The sequence below is a fragment of the Fundulus heteroclitus genome, chromosome 10, assembly GCF_011125445.2.
Source record: "Fundulus heteroclitus isolate FHET01 chromosome 10, MU-UCD_Fhet_4.1, whole genome shotgun sequence".
Taxonomy (NCBI): domain Eukaryota; kingdom Metazoa; phylum Chordata; class Actinopteri; order Cyprinodontiformes; family Fundulidae; genus Fundulus; species Fundulus heteroclitus.
In genome coordinates this window covers 24,373,067-24,398,320 of record NC_046370.1, presented here as the reverse complement: position 1 = coordinate 24,398,320, position 25,254 = coordinate 24,373,067, and the positions used below count along the sequence as shown (strand labels likewise).

General features: G+C 45.1%; 1 protein-coding gene across 1 annotated transcript in view; it reads left to right on the top strand.

The window, feature by feature from the left end:
* The window catches only part of ryr2a (ryanodine receptor 2a (cardiac)), a 597,233-nt gene that overhangs the window by 430,690 nt on the left and 141,289 nt on the right, over positions 1-25,254 (top strand). The window contains exons 78-85 of the mRNA XM_036142377.1: positions 20,173-20,232; positions 20,396-20,530; positions 20,669-20,781; positions 22,477-22,573; positions 22,736-22,842; positions 24,310-24,361; positions 24,483-24,530; positions 24,634-24,733. Of these exons, the coding sequence (XP_035998270.1) occupies positions 20,173-20,232; positions 20,396-20,530; positions 20,669-20,781; positions 22,477-22,573; positions 22,736-22,842; positions 24,310-24,361; positions 24,483-24,530; positions 24,634-24,733 (712 nt within the window). The remainder of the gene's footprint in view (positions 1-20,172; positions 20,233-20,395; positions 20,531-20,668; positions 20,782-22,476; positions 22,574-22,735; positions 22,843-24,309; positions 24,362-24,482; positions 24,531-24,633; positions 24,734-25,254) is intronic.

Below are 25,254 nucleotides of genomic sequence, written 5' to 3'. Positions count from 1 at the left end.
GCTAACCTGGGGCCAGCTAGCTTTAGGTGCTCAGATGTAATGTTATCCATGCCACAAGCTTTTCTGTCGGCAAGTTGCCCTATGGCCTTAACAACTTCATTTGGAAGAAAATAGATATATTTGTTCTCAATCACACCAACATCATAAGGCTCACTCCTTATACAGTTGAATAATGCCGAATAGTGCTGCCTCCAGAGGTCAACAATGTCCTCTGGTACAGTCACCCCCTCAATGTTACATGGGAGAGCGGTCTTGGTTCTATTAAGGGTTTTCACCTCATTCCAGAAATTAGTCATGTTATTTTTAAGCAAGTAATCAGCCATTGAGGAAGCACTTAGCGCCTGCTCATACTTAGTTATATACCGCAATGCATATTTATATTTGGCATTCATTTTCTTTTTGTGCTCAAGCTCAGGTCCCTGTCTGGGCCGCCCAGCTAGAACCCAGGTTTTATGAGCCATATTGGCTTCATTATGATGGTTTTCAACAAAATTATTCCACCCAGGCTTTATATTTCTGGTTTTCCTGGTCTGCGTGAATAAGGACCCACTAGCCTCAATTAAGGCTTTCAATATATCATTGTACATATCACATAAACCATTCCTGTGAGAAGTGTCCCCATAATTCATATCGGTGCACCAAATGGCATTCATAGGTAGCTGCAATTTGCTCATAGCAGCATCAGAATTAAGGCAGTATTTAAGAACATCACATTTAGATAGTTTTCCCCAATTTATTTTGGCCACATAAGCCTCTTCATTTTTAACTACCTTGGGGACATTTTGCACATTGAACACCATAGCTATAGGAATGTGGTCAGTGGAAGCTAATCCATAACATATCTCAATGCTTTGTAAGGAGGCATGAGCATTAGCAGTAGATAAAACATGGTCTAGCCATGAAGTGGTGTTCCAAGCTTCGCTGATGTATGTATAACTAGTGTCAGGCAGGAAGGTTTTACTGGAGATGACAAGGTTACTATCTATGGAAAATCTCAACATATGTTTACAAATCAAAAACTTGCTATCTGCCAAGTCAGCATTAAAATCACCTAAGACATAAATACATTTTGAGCTGTTGTCTTAGCAAGCCTGCTAACATACTCATTCACATTGTAGCAGCTCCCCAGTACTTGAATTATTCAGCCGGTCTCGACGGGTGATTTTAGCGTTTTATTTTCTTTGGCCCACCTGATCTGAACCCGAGTGGTGTTTTGTTGTTGGACTTCTGTGCTCGTCATGGATTGTCCATCACAAACACCATGTTCAAGCATAAGGGTGTCCATATGTGCTCTTGGCACCAGGACACCCTAGGTCGCAGTTCAATGATCGACTTTGTTGTCGTTTCATCTGACCTGCGGCCGCATGTCTTGGACACTCGGGTGAAGAGAGGGGCGGAGCTCTCCACCGACCACTACCTGGTGGTGAGTTGGCTCCGATGGCGGGGGAGGAAGCCGGTCCGACCGGGCAGGCCCAAACGTACTGTGAGGGTTTGCTGGGAACGTCTGGCGGAGTCCCCTGTGAGGCGGAGCTTTAACTCCCACCTCCGGGAGAACTTTAAACACGTCCCGAGGGAGGCGGGGGACATTGAGTCTGAATGGACCATGTTCCACGCCTCTATTGCTGAGGCGGCTAGTCGGAGCTGTGGCCGCAAGGTTGTCGGTGCATGTCGTGGCGGCAACCCTCGAACCCGCTGGTGGACACCAGCGGTGAGGGAAGCCGTCAAGCTGAAGAAGGAGTCCTACCGGGCTTTTTTGGCCTGTGGGACTCCGGAAGCAGCTGATGTGTACCGGCAGTCGAAGCGGCAGGCGGCTCGGCTGGTCGCCGAGGCAAAAACTCGGGCGTGGGAAGAGTTCGGAGAGGCCATGGAGAAAGACTTCCGTACGGCTTCGAAGCGATTCTGGTCCACCATCCGGCGTCTCAGGAGGGGGAAGCAGTGCAGTACCAACACTGTTTACAGTGGGGGTGGTGTGCTGCTGACCTCGACTCGGGACGTCGTGCGTCGGTGGGCGGAATACTTCGAAGACCTCCTTAATCCCACCAACACGTCTTCCATTGAGGAAGCAGAGCCTGAGGACTCTGGGTCGGGTTCTCCCATCTCTGGTGCTGAGGTTGCCGAGGTTGTTAAAAAGCTCCTCGGTGGCAAGGCTCCGGGGGTGGATGAGATTCGCCCTGAGTACCTTAAGGCTCTGGATGTTGTGGGGCTGTGTTGGTTAACGCGGCTCTGCAACATTGCGTGGACATCGGGGGCAGTTCCCCTGGATTGGCAGACTGGGGTGGTGGTCCCCCTATTTAAAAAGGGGGACCGGAGGGTGTGTTCCAACTACAGAGGAATCACACTCTTAAGCCTCCCTGGTAAGGTCTATTCAGGGGTTCTGGAAAGGAGGGTCCGTCGGATAGTCGAATCTCGGATTCAGGAAGAGCAGTGTGGTTTTCGTCCTGGCCGTGGAACACTGGACCAGCTCTACACCCTCAGCAGGATTCTTGAGGGGGCATGGGAGTTTGCCCAACCAGTCTACATGTGCTTTGTGGATCTGGAGAAGGCATTCGACCGTGTCCCCCGGGGGATCCTGTGGGGGGTACTCCGGGAGTATGGAGTACCGGACCCTTTAATAAGGGCTGTCAGGTCTCTGTACGACCGGTGTCAGAGTCTGGTCCGCATTGCCGGCAGTAAGTCGGACTCGTTTCCGGTGAGAGTTGGACTCCGCCAAGGCTGCCCTTTGTCACCGATTCTGTTCATAACTTTTATGGACAGAATTTCTAGGCGCAGCCAAGGTGTTGAGGGGATCCGCTTTGGTGGCCTTAGGATTGCGTCTCTGCTATTCGCGGATGACGTGGTCCTATTGGCTTCATCAGGGCGTGATCTACAGCTCTCACTGGAGCGGTTCGCAGCCGAGTGCGAAGCGGCCGGGATGAGGATCAGTGCCTCCAAATCCGAGACCATGGTCTTGAACCGGAAAAGGGTAGAGTGCCTTCTCCGGGTTGGGGAGGATGTCCTGCCCCTAGTGGAGGAGTTCAAGTATCTTGGGGTCTTGTTCACGAATGAGGGGAAGATGGAGCGGGAGATCGACAGGCGGATTGGTGCAGCGTCTGCTGTGAAGCGGGCGCTGTACCGATCCGTTGTGGTGAAGAGAGAGCTGAGCCAAAAGGCGAAGCTCTCGATTTACCGGTCGATCTACGTTCCTACCCTCATCTATGGTCACGAGCTTTGGGTCGTGACCGAAAGAACGAGATCCCGGATACAAGCGGCTGAAATGAGTTTTCTCCGTAGTGTGTCTGGGCTCTCCCTTAGAGATAGGGTGAGGAGCTCAGTCATCCGGGGAGGACTCAGAGTAGAGCCGCTGCTCCTCCACGTCGAGAGGAGCCAGTTGAGGTGGCTCGGGCATCTGGTCAGGATGCCTCCTGGACGCCTCCCTGGAGAGGTGTTCCGGGCACGTCCCACCGGGAGGAGACCCAGGGGAAGACCCAGGACACGCTGGAGGGACTATGTCTCCCGGCTGGCCTGGGAACGCCTTGGGATTCCTCCTGAGGAGCTGGCCCAAGTGGCTGGGGAGAGGGACGTCTGGGCCTCCCTACTGAAGCTGCTACCCCCGCGACCCGACCCCGGATAAGCGGAAGACGACGGACGGACGGACGGATTTTCTTTGATGAAGATCCATCATAGTCACCAAAGGTACACAGTCTCTCAGTCACCAAAGTCACCGTGAAAACTAAAACATATACAAATATTAGAATACAAAACAAACTTGCAAAACAACAAAAACATACCTCGCTGCTTCCACTGGGGAATACTATGTTGATTTCTTGGTTACACATTTTTTACAGTTCAAGCCATTCATTGGCACAATGATTGTACCAGCTTTTATAGAGCCCGCCCTCATTATCTACGGCAACCCGTGAGGTACACACAAAACTCTCAAAACATTACAAAGGGCAAATAACATTAAACAAAACAAAATATAAACCAGCAAAATGCTAATCAAAACAGACAAACATCCATAAACAATATGCAACATTTTTAATTCATAAAATTCACTTTGAATAAATTACTTGATAGTCTACAAAAATATTATTTAGGCAATTTATTTTAAATAGCTCACCATCCATTACACACATTAACATATGATTGATAGGTGTATATACATTTAGAATAATAAAAATCTTTCCATTTAAATTAAATTCTAAACCAATGGCCCAGTCCATGTTGAGACGCACAACTTTCACCATAGAGTCATATTTTACATTCCACAAGATCGCCACACCTCCAGCAATCTTACCTCTTACGATCTTGGTGCTGAGGTCAGTAGTTGATTCACCAACACCATGGAAGTCGGGTGCAAGTCATTTAGTTTGTCCAAGTCTTGTTTGGCCAGCCAGCTCTCCTGAATGCACAGCACATCATTGTCACCCAGCAAAGCTCTCTGGGCAACCGGAGAGCAGGTGCCCAGGGTAGATTCGCCCCGCCTACCCCTTTGGCATGTCGGGGCTCGAAGTAACGTCGGATGACTGACCCAGCAGGCCAAAACACAGGGTTGTACATTTCCTTCCACTCGTTCCATTCTGCTGTAACACAGAAGGAGCTGAATCTGTTGTTAGGGATGTCTATTTTCCTGCACTTCACCTCACGCTTCATCTGCTCTTGAAGAAAAAGATGCAGAGTATCGCGTTAAATTTAGTGGCGAAGACACTAACCATCTTCGTGCCCACAGTTGACAGATCATCGTTGTTAATCACCGCGGTCCCAGTGATACCAGTCATCTTTCGTGTATATCGCTTCCCTTCATAAGTTTTTACAGACCGTTTGCGGCCCTTTTTCACCACAGTACTCCAACTATTTTTGTTAGCCGTTTCTTGGGCAGTTTCCCGCTCGCATGCAGAGGCCAACAAGGCTGATGCTCCTCTAGTTGGTCCCTCCCGCTGTGAGGTTTTGCCATATGCCATAGGAAAAATATCCTCTGGCATATCCGTCTCCGACTGAACCACAGGCCTACTTGGTCGTGGATCTTTATTACGCCATGGATCCTCATCGTCAGGCCAACGAGGAGTAGACACTGCCAGCTGACCAGCAGTGGGGAAGTCAGCACTCCCACTGCTCACCACCCCACTGATTGTAGGGTTTTCCACCGCCGCCAGTCGTTGGGTGAGGGAGTCTGATATCTCCAGCAGTTTTTCACAAGCAGTCGCCTGCGAGGTGATTGACATCCACAAAAGTTCAATGTCGTCATTTAGTTGCACAATCCGCCCCAGTAGCGCAGAAACATCCACATGCTTAAATGAGACGGGAGGTAGTTCGCCAATGTAATGCGAGACAAATCTTGGCAACTCCACGTTCTCTTTGAGGACAGCCAGGCACATTTAGATGTACAGTTCATCTTTCTTCTCTCCCCTGTGGGAGGACCAGCGTTTGTTGTTAGGAAACAACTCTGCCATCACAGCCTTCGAGTCTTCAATGCGTTGTTGACTGAAGCTAGATTTAACCAACTTAATGATGTTATCTTGGTCAAGAGTTCTCGACTTAATGAGGAGAAAGTTTAACAGTTCATCTTCCACAATTGTTAGATAACAATTGATAAATCACAGGTTTAGTGCGCACAAACGCACCAGGATCTGCCCGACGCTGCCGACCGTCGGCCATCTTGTTGAGGCTATTTGATACTGCAACTGTGAGTGAATCACATTGATATGCATCCGTAAGATGTTTTGGGTTCTTGTGAAAGTTAATTTTAGAAAAAGGCCAATTCAGGTAGATGGGTAACTTGCAGAGCAGCACTACATACACTTTTGTTCTTTTCAATTCAATTTTATTTCCATAGCGCCAATTCATGATACATGTCATCTCAAGGCACTTTACAAAGTCAAATTAAATCAAATCAAATCATACAGACTGGCCAAAAAGTTTCCTATCTAAGGGAAACCCAGTAGATTGCATCAAGTCTTGACAAACAGCATTCACTCCTCATGAAAGAGCGTAGAGCCACAAGGACTGTCGTCCGCATTGTCAATTACTTTGCAACAATCCCTCATACTGAGCAAGCATGAAGCGACAGTGAAGAAGAAAACTCCCCTTTAACAAGAAGGAAAACCTCCAGCAGAACCAGAACCAGGCTCAGTATGAACGGTTATCTGCCTCGACCGACTGGGGGTTAGAGAAGACAGAGCAGAGACAAAAGCACAGAAGCACAAATTGATTAAGGAATCCATTCTATGTTATATGGTAATAGTGGATGATCTGTCTCCCCTGGATGATGTCACAACGAACAGAACACCAGACTAGGTGTGTCATGTTTTTAAGCGCTTTAGCCCACATGCAGAAAGTATTAGGGAGACCAGCACTCAGTTTTGAGAGTCTTTTTTAAAGGAACAGAGCAAATACACGGAGCTATGACTGGACGCCGGGATCGAGGCCTGAACGTCTGGGCGGGGTTGACTGTAAAGGAAGGAGACCAAAAGAGAAGATGACCAGAATAGCGAATTGTGGATAATGCGCGGCTTACCCTTAGTCGGTGACTGTTGGACTGGGGAGGTTATGGTCAAGTTACTACTGTCTACTCTGATGTGTGGGTGGTGATTGGAGGGCGGCAGATGGAGTCTGGCGAGGAACCCAAGGCAACTACTGCAGGCTGAAGATACAGATGGAGTGACCAGAGGGCTGAGCAGGCGAGCATCCGTGGGTATCTGTGAAGGGGGTCTCACCCCGGCTGGGTATTTGCCAACTAGTTTGAGGAGGAGAGCCAGCGTGAAAAACTGAGCAAAGGAATCCACGGATCACTCTTCACAAAAATCTCCGGAATGTGCATCCAAGCACGCAAAACTGTAGCAAAAACAGGAAAAAACAGAAGTAAATCCAATGTAGCGAGAAAACCAGAACAGACTCATGAATAGGTATCCAGGACTTGGTCGGCCTTGTCGTACCACGACTGGTTAAGGCTCCGGCGTCTTCCATCTGTCACAGCTCTGCTTAAGAAGGCCGCAGATTCTGCTCCCGATGAGCCGCAGGTGTGGGGCACGCCCCCACAATCACCAACACCACCTGTGAGAAAGACTCAGAACCAGAGCAGTCAGACAGCACCCTGACAAGGTGTACCTACAATGCAGAAGAAAATGACAGAGAACAAAAAGTTAAAATCTGAAGTAACAACAAATAATACAATGTTTGTGTAAAAAGGCACTAAAGATTTGGTGCATCCTCATGGGCTTTGAGGTTGAAATTCCTTTGTAATGTAGGATGGCAATCCCCACTTTGCAAAAGAACTTTGCATCTATATGCTCCTCAATATTTTTTTTCTCCTCAGTCTTTCCTAACCAAGATAAAATTGTTAGCTCTCCTGTTAAACATCAAGGCGCATAGAGGTATCACTATTACTCTTTTGTGGAAAGCAAGAAAGTAATGATCAAAAACAATTCTTCTAACACAATTACCTGTGTTTTACTGCTGATGGCCTCCGAATAAGAAATTCCTTGATTGTCTCACAGTGAGAAAATTCGGAACTGACAGTGGCAAAAACTCATAGACAGAGTTGGAGTTCATGTCAAGTTTCCTGAAGCTCCTCTGTCCTAATGACTCCCAGTCATTAGAGAGAGTGGAATGGATATCAGGACCCTTCTTTTTGACTTTGGAGATAGTTTGCAAACACCATAACTGTTCCTTTCAAAACAAATCCATCTTTTTATGTCTTATTTGGTACCTGAAATAAGGTTTCACTGGCTTTTGTGACCTTTTCACCAGCCTTGTGAAAAAGGAGTCTTTTTTTAATTCTAAGACTTGATGTAGTCCTGCGTGAGTAGTCAGCATGGATGCTACAGTGACTGAACTGTCTCTCTCTATTGTGCTACTATTCCTTTGGTACAGTCACCTTAGATAAGGATAAACACACATATCCCCATTCATAAGAAAAGTCTTCCTTAAAAGTAGAAGACATTGTTTCCTTTCACATTTGCAATGTTTTTCCTCTATATTGTGAGAAATCCAAAATGCTGCTTGATTGAAGTCAGTCATGGTCTGGCTCATTGACGTGCAGTCAGGGGAGGCAAGTGAGGCCAGGCCTCACTTGTCATTATGGAAAAAAAAGAAAATATACTAGAACTGCAAGCAGTTATTAATGGGTTCCATGGGTTCCTGACACACGACTGCGCCCCCAGGTTCACATCCAGTCACATCGTGAAGTTTGCAGATGACACGATGGTGGTGGTCCTGATCAGAGACGACAATGACCGGGACTACAGAGAGGAGATCGAGCAGCTGGTGGGCCGGTGCAGAGACAACAGCCTTATCCTGAACGTGGAGTAGACGAAGGAGATCAACTTCGACTTCAGGAAGAACTGGCCTTGCCACGCTCCACTTACCATCAACAGCTCAGCTGTGGGGTGGTCAGCAGCACCAAATTCCTAGAGGTGTACATTACAGACAACCTCAGCTGGTCTGTGAACACCACGTCACTGGTGAAGAGGGCACAGAAGCGCTTGCACTTACTGCGGAGGATGAGGAGAGCCCACCTTCCCCCGCCCATCCTCACGACCTTCTACAGAAGCACCATAGAGAGCATTCTGACCACCTGTATCTCTGTGTGGTGTGGAGGCTGCAGCGCCTCCCACTGGAAGAACGTGAGAAAAGTGGTGAGGACAGCAAAAGGGATCATCTGGGCTCCTCTCCCCTCCATTAAGGACAATTCATCCCAGCGCTGCATGTCCTCAGCCCATAACATCATCAGAGACCCCTCACAGCCCCCCCCCCCCCCGTCCTTTGTCTAAACCCCTCAGGTTTGGACAAAAATAAGATACGCTTTTTTGATATCATTTCTCCAGCTGTAGAAAACACCCAAGCACAGATGATGCTGGAGTGCAGAGAAAATGTAATGAAAGGCAGAAGAGGTTTTGGTAGATTATTTGGTTTTTCAAGTATATCATAGGATCCTGGGACCCTCTGCCAAGTATCTGTGAATCTCCTGGATGGCTTCAGCTGTGGATCACTGGTCTGCATGCTCACTTCGATGTCAAGATTTTGCCCAAGTTTTTCTAAAAAAAAAAAAAGGTATTTAATAACATGCCTGAAGTGGGGGCAGGAAGTGGTTGCAAAGATGTTCCTGGCTGGGGCTAATTTGTGCAGATTTCCAGGTGATCCTGACTTAAAAATACGATGGCTTGTAAATATTCGTCAAGACAAATTCAAGCTAACACCGCATAGCACAGTTTGCAGCCTACACTTCACTCCAGATCAGCTTCTTCAGCCTAAGACTGATGGTGGGAGAAGAATTGGAATAAAGGAGCCGTCCCCGTGTTATTTCAATTGAACAACTTCTGTGTTCCATTTAAATATATATATTTTATTAAACTGAGATAAGGGTTAAATAAGTGAAAAGGACTAGGAAGAAATTAACAAACCGAAAAGTAATGGTATTCTGTTCTGTTTTTGGTTATGTATATATACATTTTCTCTTTATCTACTGGTTACGTTTGTTTATAAAAACATATTTAAAATGAATAACTAAATAAATCTGGATCTTTATATATTTTTGAATGTGTTTTTGCTTATTCTCAACCTCAACATGTCCTCCAGACGCAGAAAATCGCACGTCTGTGAGTTCACATTGAGCAGGTAATGCATCGAGATAAAGAAAACAAACTCTTTGATTCAGTTATTCCTTTATATATTGTTGGCATCATTAATTAACTTTTTGCAGTGGCTTGTCTACTAATCAATTATCCAAACAAACCTCTGGTCAGGGCATGGGCTAAATAAAGTGAACAAATGTGTAATTCACTTTAGGTGTTTTCCAACCCTTTTCCTAAAGCCACATTGCCCTGATTGCAGTTCAGAAAATGCCTGCTATTAATCAAAATCAGCAAATCAGAAAGCTGATGATAAAATGGTGGCAAGTTATGCCTTCAATTTGTGCAGCTTTCCCACTTGAAAAGTGATCTGGGACTACAAACGAACACCATTCCTATTATTTGAATCTTTTGAAGCATCCATAAATTTTTTTACATATCCATAATATTCTTTATCTATATGCTGTTGAACCATACTTGAATCTGAAATATCTCCTTTGTTTTTCCACTTATACAACAAAGTTAAATCTGTATCAATTTCAGGCAATGATCCTAGGAGCTATGCTGTCAGGGGCTTTAAGCCCATAGTAGGATCACCCAAGGCAGATCAGACAAAGAGCAGCCCAAAAAGCCCTTTATGATGAATACCATAAATGGATACCGTGTTCCCTCGCCCGGACGCGGGTCACCGGGGCCCCACTCTGAAGTCAGGCCTGGAGGTTTTACCCATGGAGCCCGGCCGGACTCAGCCCGAAGAGGCGAAATGGGTCCCCCTTCCCATGGGCTCACCACCTGTCGGAGGGGCCAAAGGGGTCGGGTGCATTGGGCAACGGGTAGCAGTAGAGGGAAGGGACCTTGGCGTCCTGATCCTCGGCTGCAGAAGCTGGCTCTTAGGATATGGAATGTCACCTATCTGGTGGGGAAGGAGCCTGAGTTAGTGCGCAAGGTTGAGAGGTTCCGAGTAGAGATAGTCAGACTCACCTCAACGCACCGCTCTGGCTCTGGAACCAGTCTCCTCGAGAGGGGCTGGACATTCTTCCACTCTGGAGTTGCCCATGTTGAGAGGCGCCGAGCTGGGGTGGGCATACTTGTTGCCCATCATCTCTGTGCCTGCACGTTGGGGTTCTCCCCGGTGAACGAGAGGGTGGCCTCCTTTCCGCATTCGTGTGGGGGTCGGGTACTGACTGTTGTTTGTGCTTATGCACCAAATGGCAATTCAGATTTGGTGGCCTTAGGATTGCGTCACTGCTATTCGCGGATGACGTGGTCCTATTGGCTTCATCAGGGCGTGATCTACAGCTCTCACTAGAGCGGTTCGCAGCCAAGTGCGATGCGGCCGGGATGAAAATCAGTGCCTCCAAATATGAGACCATGGTCTTGAACCGGAAATGGTTAGAGTGCCTCCTCCAGGTTGGGGAGGATGTGCTGCCCCTAGTGGAGGAGTTGAAGTATCTTGGGGTCTTGTTCACGAATGAAGGGAAGATGGAGCAGGAGATCGACAGGCGGATTGGTGCGGTGTCTGCTGTGAAGCGGGCGCTGTACTGATCCATTGTGGTGAACAGAGAGCTGAGCCAAAAGGCGAAGCTCTCGATTTACCGGTCGATCTACGTTCCTACCCTCATCTATGGTCACGAACTCTGGGTCATGACTGAAAGAACGAGATCCCGGATACAAGCGGCTGAAATGATTTTTCTCTGTAGTGTGTCTGGGCTCTGCTTTAGAGATAGGGTGAGGAGCTCAGTCATCCGGGGAGGACTCAGAGTAGAGCCGCTGCTCCTCCACGTCGAGAGGAGCCAGTTAAGGTGGCTCGGGCATCTGGTTAGGATGCCTCCTGGACGCTTCCCTGGTGAGGTGTTCCGGGCACGTCCCACCGGGAGGAGGCCCAGGGGAAGACCCAGGACATACTGGAGGGACTATGTCTCCCGGCTGGCCTGGGAATGCCTTGGGATTCCCCTGGAGGAGCTCGCCCAAGTGGCTGGGAAGAGGGACGTCTGGGCCTCCCTACTGAAGCTGCTACCCCCGTGACCCGACCCCGGATAAGCGGAAGAAAACAGACCGTCGGACTGAATTTCAGGCAACATAGATGGATGAAGTAATGATCTAATAACTGTTTTACTGACATTTTTTTGAGTTCGTTCAAGATCTTTTATTGTAGAATCTGCTATCCATCCAAAATAATTTATTTTCTTCCTCCCTTTTTCCCAACTTGGTTTTAAAATTTCCTGACATGGATGAGTTTCACAATGATTCTTTAACTGAAACCAGTAAGTGGAAAGTAATTGTAATCTCCTCAACTGTAGTGGCATTTCTCCCATTTCTACTTGTAATGCGGATGTTGCTGTTGTTCTTATGGCCCCTGTGCATAATCTTAATGCTTGACACTGAACAATATCCAATTTTTTAAGTAGATACTGATGCTCAACCAAAAGCAATACACCCATAATCAAAACAGACCTAATCAAACCTGTATAAATGTATTTCAACACCTTCCTCTCAGCACCTTATAACATTTATAACTATTTTGCATTTATCAATCATCTTCTCAATATGAACTTTCCAAATAAGCCTTTCATCCAACCATATACCCAAAAATTTTAATTGGTTTACCCTTTCCAAGTCATATCTATAAATTTGTAACTTTATTTCTTCAGAAACTTTTTTCCTTGTCAAAAACAAAACCTTTGTTTTATCTACAGAAATATTGAATCCCCATTTAAAGGACCAATCTTCTATTTTATTAATGGCTTCTTGAACTTTATTAATGCTGAAACTTACATTTAAAGAAACGTCAATTTTATTTTCCACATCTTCAAACATTATCATTAATCATAATAGAAAAAAATAATGGATTAACTATGCTTCCTTGATACCATTTTCAACATAAATATTTCCTGATAATTGGTTTCCTATTCTTACTTGTATAGATCGATTATGAAGAAAATCCTTTATCCAGTTAAGAATTGAACCAACCACTCCCATCTTCTTTAATTTGATAAAATTCCTTCCTTCCACATAATATCATAAGCTTTTTCAATGTCAAAGAAGACAGCTACCACATTCTCTTTATTAACTTGTGCCTTTCTAATTTCATGTTCCAATAACAGAATATGATCCATTGTATTTCTACCTTTCCAGAATCCTTTGGTTGACGTGCAGTGTGCACCCGCTGCATCCGGCAACCAGTTGTATTACATTTGTTTCACCAGCAGATGGCATCATTGCATCATATTCTTAAAATTCTTTTTTTGATATGTTTTCTCCTGATATGTATTAAATTTATTAAAAATCAACGGTTTGCTCTAAAATTCAGAAAATATTCACAGATGTCCAAGAATGCTTTCTCTAAGCACTTTATTTATTTTATTGTGTTTGAGAAAAAATTGTCTGAGAAAAAAAAATGTATATGTTATAGTGCTGTACATTTTAATTTCAATGTCTTGTGAATAGCTCAAAATGCCTGGATTTTTACCAAACTGATATCAATGTTATGTCTCCATGTCATCAACAAATTCAGATTTTCAGATTTTCATTGGCCTAGAACAATATGTGTGGAAAATACATTGATTTCTCCATTTTACAAAGTTTCAAAAAATCAGAGTGTGCAACTTTCAAAAACCTCCATACACGCATTTGCATTTCTGCAGTGAGATTTAGCACAAGCATGTGGTACTGTGTGCAGCCTCGCTTTTGTCAGTCTTCTCCAAGGCAGCTGTGGTTACTAACATAGCTCATCACCCTCAGGGTGTGAATGTGTGCATGAATGGGTTAATGACTGACCAGTGTGAAGTGTTCTGGTGTCATCAGACTTTATAAAGCACCGTACGAGTACAAGCCATTTACCAAGCCTACATATATTGCTGTAGTCCTCAGGCATGCGCTCACATAGAAACGTATAAACAGAGTTGCTTTTCAAAAAATGGAGGTAGAACAAGAAGGCTGGTCAGAAACCAGCAGAAGCCGTGCACTGCAAAGGAATTCAACTACAGCTGATAATGCAAGCGGAGCCGCAGCATCCAGAAACAGCAGGTGTAGCGCTCAAAATACAACCAAATTTATGAAGTGTCAAAGTACAAATTGGTTGAAAAATGTCACTTAAAGCCTCCGATAAGCAGATCCCACAAGCCACACAAACAGCTGACATGCAGCAAGGCCCCATTTCAGAAAGCTGGGTTAGTGGATATTCAGAGTAATTTCTGGGGTAAATTCCTGCATACCCTAGCTTTTCCATTTCAGAAAGCTTGGAAGCCTTGACCCAGAGTCAAATTATGACATAATATTACTCTGTGAAATAACCCTGCTACCAAGCAGAGTTGTAAGGGTTACCTGAGTTTTTCTTGCTTCTAAGCTGAGATCTACACAAGGAAGTCTCGGGAAAGGCGTGTCCTTTTCTGTAGGAGCCTGTATGCTGGAATGCAAATACTCCACAGAAATCTGTGTCGGTAGAGGCTGATCAAACCACGATTAAATCTCTAATCATTCCTGGATTAATACATTTTCAAGCGTTACCGTTTTCCGGCACTGTGAATGATTTATCTCGATATTCTCAGCTGCACATCGCTCCTGTAACAAGGGGATGCTCTCAGTTCTGAACAATTTATTAGTGCTGCTCTTCATTTTTATGCCAACGGCAGCTTTTTAATAATGTAGGAGATGCAGAAAATGCATATGCAATGCCCTGCGACTGGCGACCTGTCCAGAGTGTACCCTGCCTCTCACCCATTGACAGCTGGAGATAGACACCAGCACCTCTCGTGACCCCACAAGGGATAGACGTGTTATAAAACGGATGGATGGAAAATGGATGCAGAAAATCTTTAAGAGGCAGCTGTATGTCATGCTACTGTTGCACTCAGTTTAAAGGTTTAAAGGTGTTCCATAGTCAGAGACCCGTCCGTTTGTCCGTCTTCTTCCGCTTATCCGTGGTCGGGTCGCGGGGGTAGCAGCTTCAGTAGGGAGGACCAGACGTCCCTCTCCCCGGCCACTTGGGCCAGCTCCTCAGGAGGAATCCCAAGGCGTTCCCAGGCCAGCCAGGAGACATAGTCCCTCCAGCGTGTCCTGGATCTTCCCCTGGGCCTCCTCCCGGTGGGACGTGCCCGGAACACCTCACCAGGGAGGCGTCCAGGATGCATCCTGACCAGATGCCCGAGCCCCCTCAACTGGCTCCTCTCGACGTGGAGGAGCAGCGGATCTACTCTGAGTCCTCCCCGGATGACTGAGCTCCTCACCCTATCTCTAAGGGAGAGACCAGACACACTACGGAGAAAACTCATTTCAGCCGCTTCTTTCCGGGATCTCGTTCTTTCAGTCACGACTCAAAGCTCGTGACCATAGATGAGGGTAGGAACGTAGATCGACCGGTAAATCAAGAGCTTTGCCTTTTGGCTCAGCTCTCTGTTCACCACAACGGATCGGTACAGCGCCAGCTTCACAGCAGACGCTGCACCAATCCGCCTGTCGATCTCCAGCTCCATCTTTCCTTATTCGTGAACAAGACCCCAAGATACTTGAACTCCTCCACTAGGGGCAGCACATCCTCCCCAACCCGGAGAAGGCACTCTACCCTTTTCCGGTTCAAGACCATGGTCTCATATTTGGAGGCACTGATTCTCATCCCGGCCGCTTCGCACTCGGCTGCGAACCGCTCCAGTGAGAGCAGTAGATCACGCCCTGATGAAGCCAATAGGACCGCGTCATCCGCAAATAGCAGAGACGCAATCCTAAGGCCACCAAAACGGATCGCCTCAACACCTTGGCTACACCTAGAAATTCTGTCCATAAAAGTTATGAATAGAATCAGTGACAAAGGGCAACCTTGGCTGAGTCCAACTCTCACCGGAAACGAGTCCGACTTACTGCCGGCAATGCGGACCAGACTCTGACACCGGTGGTACAGAGACCTGACAGCCCTTATTAAAGGGTCCGGTACTCCATACTCCCGGAGTACCCCCCAAAGGATCCCTCGGGGGACACGGTCGAATGCCTTCTCCAGATCCACAAAGCACATGTAGACTGGTTGGGCAAACTCCCATGCCCCCTCCAGAATCCTGCTGAGGGTATAGAGCTGGTCCAGTGTTCCTCAGCCAGGACGAAAACCACACTGCTCTTCCTGAATCCGAGATTCGACTATCCGATGGACCCTCCTTTCCAGAACCCCTGAATAGACCTTACCAGGGAGGCTTAAGAGTGTGACTCCTCTGTAGTTGGAACACACCCTCCGGTCCCCCTTTTTAAAAAGGGGGACCCCTTTTTTAAAAAAGGTCCCCCTTTTTAAAAAGGGGGACCACCACCCCAGTCTGCCCATCCAAGGGAACTGCCCCCGATGTCCACGCAATGCTGCAGAGCCGCGTTAACCAACACAGCCCCACAACATCCAGAGCCTTAAGGTACTCAGGGCGAATCTCATCCACCCCCGGGGCCTTGCCACCGAGGAGCTTTTTAACAACCTCGGCAACCTCAGCACCAGAGATGGGAGAACCCGACCCAGAGTAATCAGGCTCTGCTTCTGCAATGGAAGACGTGTTGGTGGGATTAAGGAGGTCTTCAAAGTATTCCGCCCACCAAAACACGACATCCCGAGTCTAGGTCAGCAGCATACCACCCCCACTGTAAACAGTGTTGGTACCGCACTGCTTCCCCCTCCTGAGACGCCGGATAGTGGACCAGAATCGCTTCGAAGCCAGACGGAAGTCTTTCTCCATGGCCTCTCCGAACTCTTCCCACGCCCGAGTTTTTGCCTCGGCGACCAGCCGAGCCGCCTGCCGCTTCGACTGCTGGTAAACATCAGCTGCTTCCGGAGTCCCACAGGCCAAAAAAGCCCGGTAGGACTCCTTCTTCAGCTTGACGGCTTCCCTTCCCGCTGGTGTCCACCAGCGGGTTCGAGGGTTGCCGCCGCGACATGCACCGACAACCTTGCGGCCACAGCTCCGACTAGCCGCCTCAACGATAGAGGCGCGGAACATGGTCCATTCAGACTCAATGTCCCCCGCCTCCCTCGGGACGTGTTTAAAGTTCTCCCGGAGGTGGGAGTTGAAGCTCCGTCTCACAGGGGACTCTGCCAGACGTTCCCAACAAACCCTCACAGTACGTTTGGGCCTGCCCGGTCGGGTCGGCTTCCTCCCCCGCCATCGGAGCCAACTTGCCACCAGGTAGTGGTCGGTGGAGAGCTCCGCCCCTCTCTTCACCCGAGTGTCCAAGACATGCGGCCGCAGATCAGATGAAACGACAACAAAGTCGATCATTGAACTGCGACCTAGGGTGTCCTGGTGCCAAGAGCACATATGGACACCCTTATGCTTGAACATGGTGTTTGTGATGAACAATCCATGACGAGCACAGAAGTCCAACAACAAAACACCACTCGAGTTCAGTTCAGGTGGGCCATTCCTCCCAACCACGCCCCTCCAGGTCCCACTGTCATTGCCCAAGTGACCGTTGAAGTCCCCCAGCAAAACGAAGGTGTCCCCAGGTGGGGCACTCTCCAGTACCCCTTCCAAGGACTCCAAAAAGGGTGGGTAATCTGAACTGCCGTAAGACTATCTCTAGTCAGAACCTCTCAACCTCGCACACAAGCTCAGGCTCCTTCCCCACGAGAGAGGTGACATTCCACGTCCCAAGAGCCAGTTTCTGCAGCCGAGGATCGGAACGCCAAGGTCCCCGCCCTCCACTGCTACCCGTTGCACAATGCACCCGACCCCTTTGGCCCCTCCGACAGGTGGTGAGCCCATCGGAAGGGGGACCCATGTCGCCTCTTCGGGCTGAGCCCGGCCGAGCTCCATGGGCAAAAGCCCGGCCACCAGACGCTCGCCAACGTGCCCCACCTCCAGGACTGGCTCCAGAGTGGGGCCCCGGTGACCCGCGTCCGGGCGAGGGAACACGAGATCCAAAAATTTTACTCGTCATAAGGGGCATTTTGGGCTGCGCTTTGTCTGGTCCCTCACCTACGACCTGTCTGCCTTGGGTGACCCTACTAGGGGCTTAAAGCCCCTGACAGCATAGCTCCTAGGATCATTGGGACACTCAAACCCCTCCACCACGGTAAGGTGGCAGCCCAGGGAGGGGTCAGAGACCCAAAAGATTAAAAAATTACAACACAGAATGAAAGTAATAATTTATTCTGTATCAAATTTTGGGAATTCCAGCTTTAATTTTCCATTATCCCCCCTCCCAGAACTGTTAAGGCTATGGTACATTTCTTCACTTCAATAACGCCACTTTTACTTAGTTAAAATATAAATATAGCCTATATGATTAATATAAAGTGAGGTTGGCACAAATTATACACCCACAAGAAAATCAATGTCTACTCATTTTTCGAAGGATGGGTGAACAATGCTGACAAAAAGCAATGAATGAACATATGAGTTATTTTAATAACTCCCTCCATCCCATAATTAATTGCATATGTTGAATATAGCCAATTTATGCTTTAGTTGAGTACGGTTAAACATAAGAAAATGTATGACTTAACCTTAACTGATTAAATTGTATTTTCCTACTTCATGATTTGTTGCCATGTCCTTTCAATGCCTTTCATAATCAATAGGCCCTTCCTCCCCCCTTTTGTGATGAATGAGTGAAGTGTGAGAAAACAGCTTTAATGTTTAATTCATGTTCAACTCAGGGTTGATTGGACACTGAATTTAGTTAACTGACTTACATCACCTGTTATGAAAACGAAAGCGCTGAGTATGACAGAGTGACGTAGAACTACTACAGAGGCCGATCTACCCTCTATTGAGGGTAGATCGGCCATTTTTTCTCAAACGAGGCCCAGAACAAAGACGCACACCACAACCTGCCTAACTATAAAGACCTCTGCCCCACCATCAATCAGTGTTGCACTCCGATCAGCACATGTTGCACACTGAGTGGGACTGTGGAACACCATCTCACCAGAATTGCAAAATGGTACAACATAATTTGGTTTATTATTATTTTGTTCATAGTTCAGCTTGGATTTTATTTCCTGCGCAGCATAGATTTGCTGTGCACAGTGAATCCAGATGCAGTGCACGATTGTGCATGCGCACAGCTTTGAGGGAACGTTCCTCACATCCCTGTCCTATCTGACCATTTTTTTAATAACCTTTGAGTTCAATTTAAGTTCTCCACCCCCAAAAGAAGGATTCATCATGGTAGATCTTTATCAGATAATGCTGTATCAAACTTTAAAGAGTCTGTCCCCCTTTTAATATCCTCAGTATCACAGAACTGCCCTGCAGATGGCAACAATGTTGTTTCTTCCCATTTAAAAATGTACACTTATGTTGACCGTGTTACTTTCTTGTTGCGTTTTGCATTAGACAATGTAGCTCCCTTCAAAAAGAAGGTGATTAATCATAGGAAGTTGGCTCCCTGGTTTAATTTAGAGCCGTGTTCCTTGAAGCGCAATGTTAGGAAATTGGAGAGGCAATGGTGCTCTACATATCTAGAGGAATCCTATCTAATCTGGAAAAACAGTCAACTGTTGAAAATGTATGTATGAAAATACCCTTTGCAGAGTTAGAGCTGCATATTTTTCATCATAAACAGAGGAGAATAAAATTTTTAAAATTTTAGTGCAGTTGCCAAATTTACAGAGTCACAGCTCTTTCGAGCCATCCATTCCCTTAGCCTCCCCATCATCTCCTTCACTTTCCACATTCATAACATCGCCTAGTTAACTTCCTTCTTCACAGCATTAAGTTCTTCCTTCACACTTTTAACAAACACGGTCCACTCACCTCTCGACTTTACAAATTCAACTCCCTTCCCTCCCTGTCCGCCAAAAAACCCTCCGTAAACTACAACTAGTACAAAAGACAGCAGCTTCCATCATTACATCATCTACTTCACACCTGTACATTAACTCCACTGGCTCGCTGCTTCATTCAAGATAAATCCATCCTATAAACCTACAAGGCCAACCACAGCCGTGGACAATGCGGGACACATAATCAACACAACGATGAGGTCATACATTTAAATTTAACACAGATCGCACATTACAATAATCAGTTTTTGACGTTTAATAAAACCTAAATCTGGGGCGCGCTCGTGGCGTAGCGGGTAGCGCAACCCATGTTTGGAGGCCTTTAGTCCTCGACACGGACGACCAAGGATTGAATCCGACCTGTGGTTCTTTGCCGCATGTCTCTCCCCCTCTTCCACCCTGTTCCTGTCAGTCCACGGTCAATAAAAGCGAGCCACTACAGCCGCAAAGAATCAAAAAGAATATTAAAAAACAAAAAAAACTTAAATCTTAGCCCTGTGGCTGGAGAGCTGTCCAGGATGGATCCTGTGTCCCCGCCTCTTGCTCAGTGACTGCTGGAGAAGGTAACCCCTTGCTCCGACCTCACCCAGTTAGAACCCGTTCTTCAGTCCATGTTGTAGCTGCAGTTTATTTTTTCTGACTTAGTTTTAGACTTAGTTAAATAAAATCCTTAGTTAAATAAAATCCTTCCAATTTTATTTAACGAGTGTCCTGGTGGGCACTGTCTTAGCTGCCTCTGCTCAAAAACATACATGGAATGCAAAGAATTAGCATTGTCAAAACATGTTGCATCACAGTTAAAAAAATAATTGAGGCAACACATGAAGGAGTTTTTTCCAAACTAATTTTTGTTAATAATTGTCCATTTATCAACAGAAAGACACAGAGGATGAGGTTCGAGAGATCATAAGGAGCAATATCCATTTACAAGGGAAGGTAAAAAAGACACATTGTCTTTAGATTGCAAAATAATCTCTTTTTTTCTGTTAAAATTAGAAGTTTTTGTCCTGTCCTATATTGTACCAAGTATGTACATATGTATTTTACAATTTGAATGAATTTACAAAGAAAATGCACTTCCTATATCAAACCTTTGTAGCTGGAGGATCCAGCTATTCGTTGGCAGATGGCTTTGTACAGAGACCTCCCTAACCACTATGAGGATACCTCTGACCCAGAAAAGACTGTGAAAAGAGTCCTGGACATCGCTCATGTCCTCTTCCACCTAGAGCAGGTCTTGATAATTATATGTTTCTAGATACATTGTGTATAGTGAAACACTCCACCAGTGAAGAAGTTCTATATAACAATAAATATTTGTTATTGTTCTCTTCCCATCTTTTTATGCTGAGTTGGTCTTTTTCTGTTTCAGGTGGAGCATCCTCAGCGCAGCAAAAAAGCTGTGTGGCACAAACTGCTGTCCAAACAAAGGAAGCGGGCTGTGGTTGCCTGTTTTAGGATGGCACCCCTCTATAACCTGCCAAGGTTAGATCTGCATAATCCCACACATTGGTGGAGATAATTAGAAAAAGCAGTCTTAACATGGCTTGAAATACTTAATCTACCCTAACCTCAAATACATTGTTTTTTAACCTGAAGGCATGTGAGTTGAAGAAGCAGTATTTATATGGTTTAATAAATCAACGTGTCCAAATAAACTGAACAAGATTTCTGACAAAAAGTAATATACTAGTGTTAAAATAAAGATGTGATTGTTTCCCTATTCCTATTCCCTATTTTGTTTTATTGCAGACGTTAAGCATTTCTGCAATTAATGCTGCAAAACATAAGTAAAACAAAAACTTGAGATGGGTTTATTAGTACTAATTATGAAGGATGGAAAAACAGAAAGCAGGCATTAAATGGAGGGACCCGGTATTCCGCACAGTTTTTATGAAAACGTTTCATCATCTATCTGGGAGTCTTTGTCAATTCTAGTCGCTCACACTGCTTGGAAGCACAAGGAAGCCCATCTTTCTATGTGCATTCCAAGTCAGATCCACCCATCACATTAAGTAATCCCCTCTAGCAACCCAGGAGAGTTTACTGAGTTTATGTAGAGTAAAGCACTTGAGTAAGTTTGATAATATTCTTGGATTTTATTACTGTAGTCACATTTGTAGGTGCTGTAGGCCACTGTGACCACATTTGGTTGCATTGTAAATGTGTTCAGGGCAACATTAAAGAACAGTCCCCTTCTGGATGGGACTGATCAAGCAGAGCAGTTTATTCATGAGTTTTTTTTCCACTCCTTTTGTTTTTGGAAGAAATAGTGTAGAAAGCTATACTAAACTATATTTTTTTATTTGTTTTTGTAGGGGAAATGTTATTCAGTGGATAACCAACATGTATCCATTGAAGACTGAAAAAGTTGGCTGAATATCTTGGATATTTTGTATTTATTTGTAGAACAATGTTCATTGTGTGACACATAAAGTGAACTATTTTAATACTTATATGAATTACTGCAACAATGCAATGTAACATGGAGGCAATTGGCCTGTGATTCTGCTGAGGTGGAATGGAAGTCCAGGTTGCTTTGATAGCTGCCTTAAGGCTGTTTGTTGGTTTTGGTGTCTCTCATCTTCCTCTTGACAACACTAAAAAAAGCACAGGAACACCAGGTGCATTAAACAACCTTTTGGTACCTTTAGCAGTCTAGTCCCATATCAAGTCCTGCTGACTAATGAAATCAGCATTTCCATAAAGCTTGTCAGCAGAAGGAAGCTTGAAGTGCTCTAAAGGTTCCTAGTAGTTGGCTGTGTTGACTGTGGATTGATAAAAACACTGTGGATCAGAACCAGCAGAACACATGGCTGCCTAAATCAACACTGACTGTAAAAACTTAAAGTTGGACATCAAGTAATGTGGATTCTGCAGTGGCCTAATGGTGTGTGTGTGTGTGTGTGTGTGTGTGTGTGTGTATGTGTGTGTGTAATAGTAATAGTAATATCGTCTTTATTGTCACTGAAACATACATTACAATGAAATTTGCTTTCTGCATTTAACCCATCTCCTTGGGGAGCAGTGGGCTGCCATGTGCGGTGCCCGGGGAGTGTGTGTGTGTGTGTGTGTGTGAGAGAGAGAGAGAAAGAGAGAGAGAGAGAGAGAGAGAGAGAGAGAGTTTGTATGCATAAATTTAGTTCTCTGAGTAATTTTACTTTTCTTCTTTTAAACTAGACATCGTGCTGTAAACTTGTTCCTGCAAGGCTATGAGAAGTCCTGGATTGAGGCGGAAGAGCATTATTTTGAAGACAAACTTATCGAGGACCTTGCTGTAAGATTATGTGCATTTAAGATTAAGCATTTAAGAAGTGGAAATCTTCTGATCCCAATGAAGCAGTCATAAATCATTCTTGAAAAAAAAATTCTGAACCAAACCGTAAAGCAATTTACTTGGTTATTTGTCCTGTGTGTGTGCAAAATGGGCTCATTGCAGAAAGCAGGTGAAAGAGAGTCATCTGAAGAAGAGGAGGGCATAAAACATATAGATCCACTCCATCAACTTATTCAGCTCTTCAGCAGAACTGCTCTCACTGAGAAATGGTGAGTTCATGTCAAATATTTGAAAGAGTTTCCGCAAAAGATTCTATGGTTCTTTCGCTATATCAATAATATTATATATTTTTTTTGTTTTAAATCAACACACCAATGCTGCTTGGAATTTTTTTGCATAAAGGTGCGTTTATACCGAATGCAAACGAGACGAACTGAGCAAGTGATTTTAATGTTATAGCTATTTAAAGCCATGTTTAGGAGAGAATTAACAGTCTGAGATGCGAACGAAGCGTTTCGAGCGATGTGAACGGCACTAATAGAGCAAAGCAAAAATGCAAATAGAGTGGAGCGAAATTTCGCTTGAGTTAAAGAATCTGAACTTTTAGGTCAATTTGCGTCACGTTAAGTGTGCTCCTCGTCCATATATTTAAGCACAAAAATATTTTTAGTTAAATATTCAGACAGAACAATTAAGCTATATTTCTAATTAACTATGATGAATTTACTGACCAAAGACGCCTGGAGGTCGTGTCCGGGAGATAAATCTGTCCTTCAGCCCTGACATGGAGCAGCAGCTCCCATAAGGGGACCTGGAAATAGAGAAGTACCACTGGATGCGACCGTGATTCAGACGGAGCTAAAGCTGGTGGTACTCGATTTACTTGATCGAGTACATGATTTACATTGTAAGTGATGGAAACAGAAATCAAAATCCTTGTTTGTACCCATAAACCTGATCACACTTTAAAGTATACCTGTTATTTGTGAATGCTGTTGTCAGTCGCAAAATAAGCAGTAACAACATGACATATAACAAAAGTTGTGCCGCTTGAAATATCTGGGCCATTTTATGCCAGAGCATTAAAACTGGCAATTCCTTTGAATTGCCCCATTTTGAATGAGGCTTGCGCGCATGGTCCGCACACACCAAGTTACAAAAACTTGGAGGCTACTCGGGGCGGAGACAATGTGGTTGCATCACTTTTGTCACGCATACCCTCACGCCCTTTTCAATGTGGCAAGTATAAACCTACCTTGACGAGCATAGAATTGTGTTTCTTTCTCTACCTCTCTCCACAGCATGTGACATTGCCCAATGCTAGTTGACACGACAGAACAATTACAGCAGTAACACTTTCATGAAAACCTCTCCTTTTTTTGAAGTGTGATCCATTCTAGTTTCCAATCTCTACTTCCTGTTTGTTACAGGCTTGCAAAACAACAGCTTCTGATTAAATTACACTTTGTGTACCCTAGTTATTACGCTTTAAAGCAGGGGAAGGAAACACGCCTAATTCAATTTTCCTTTTTTTTCACTCAAAATTAGCCTGACAATTGAATAGAAACATAGCTAGTGAAACAACTTTCACACTCTTACAATCAACATCTTACTAACAGGAAACCTTTCAGAAACAGATGAATTACTGACTTGTTTGGTCCCATGTTCCTAAAAAAGGCTGTTCACTCATCAGTATGACACTGTACCATTCAGTGTGTGTGTATTTTCTGTTTCAGTAAACTGGATGAAGATAACCTTTACATGGCTTATGCTGACATCATGGCTAAGGTACCAGAAGTTGCAATTGTGAAGCTTCAGTTGACTTGGTTCTCTAATGAGAATTTCTACATCAGTAATTTAATGTGAACTATATCACCTTTGCCGTGTTTACTATCCTCCCTTCTGTCAGAGTTGTCACGACGAAGAGGATGAAGAAGGAGAAGTAAAAAGTTTTGAAGTAGGTGATCACTCACTAATTGTCTTTCACTGTTCTTGGATAATCTGGGAGCAGTCAAATATCCTAGCGCTTACCAGATAAGTGCCGTGCTTTGATGAAATAGGAGAAGGAGATGGAGAAGCAAAAGCTGTTGTATCAGCAGGCCCGACTGCATGACCGTGGAGCTGCAGAAATGGTTCTTCAAACAATCAGCGCCAGTAAAGGTAGGTCTGTCATTAAAGTTCTCCATATAAATAAATTGACTGAATAACAAAGTTTTTATTTGTTCTAAACGGTCTTCTCCTATGCTGCCAGAGAAAGAGCAAGCTACAAGGCCACAAAACCTTAAAAATATTTAATACAGCTGTAAATGGGATTACAAACTTTGTAACAAGGAAAACACAGAAGTGATGATCTATGACTGTAACCTGGTGTCTGATATATCAGAGAGCATTTTAGTGATCGTAAAAGAGTGCCTGACCCTGCAAAATCACACTGGAGCCTTGTGTGATATTGTCAAGGAAAAAAGTATTGAAGGAGAATTACATTCATCTGCTATAGAATATAGTTGAGGGTCTTGTGTCCTATTATAGTGCAGCTGAGATTTTTTTAAGAATTCTGATGCTTAACAACTGGCTAAAATAAATGCAATAAAACAACTGTGACCTTCATTGACAATTTTAATTTTTTGGGAGAACAGACATGTTTTCAACAGAGAAGGTTTCTCTCTAAACAGGTCAGGTGC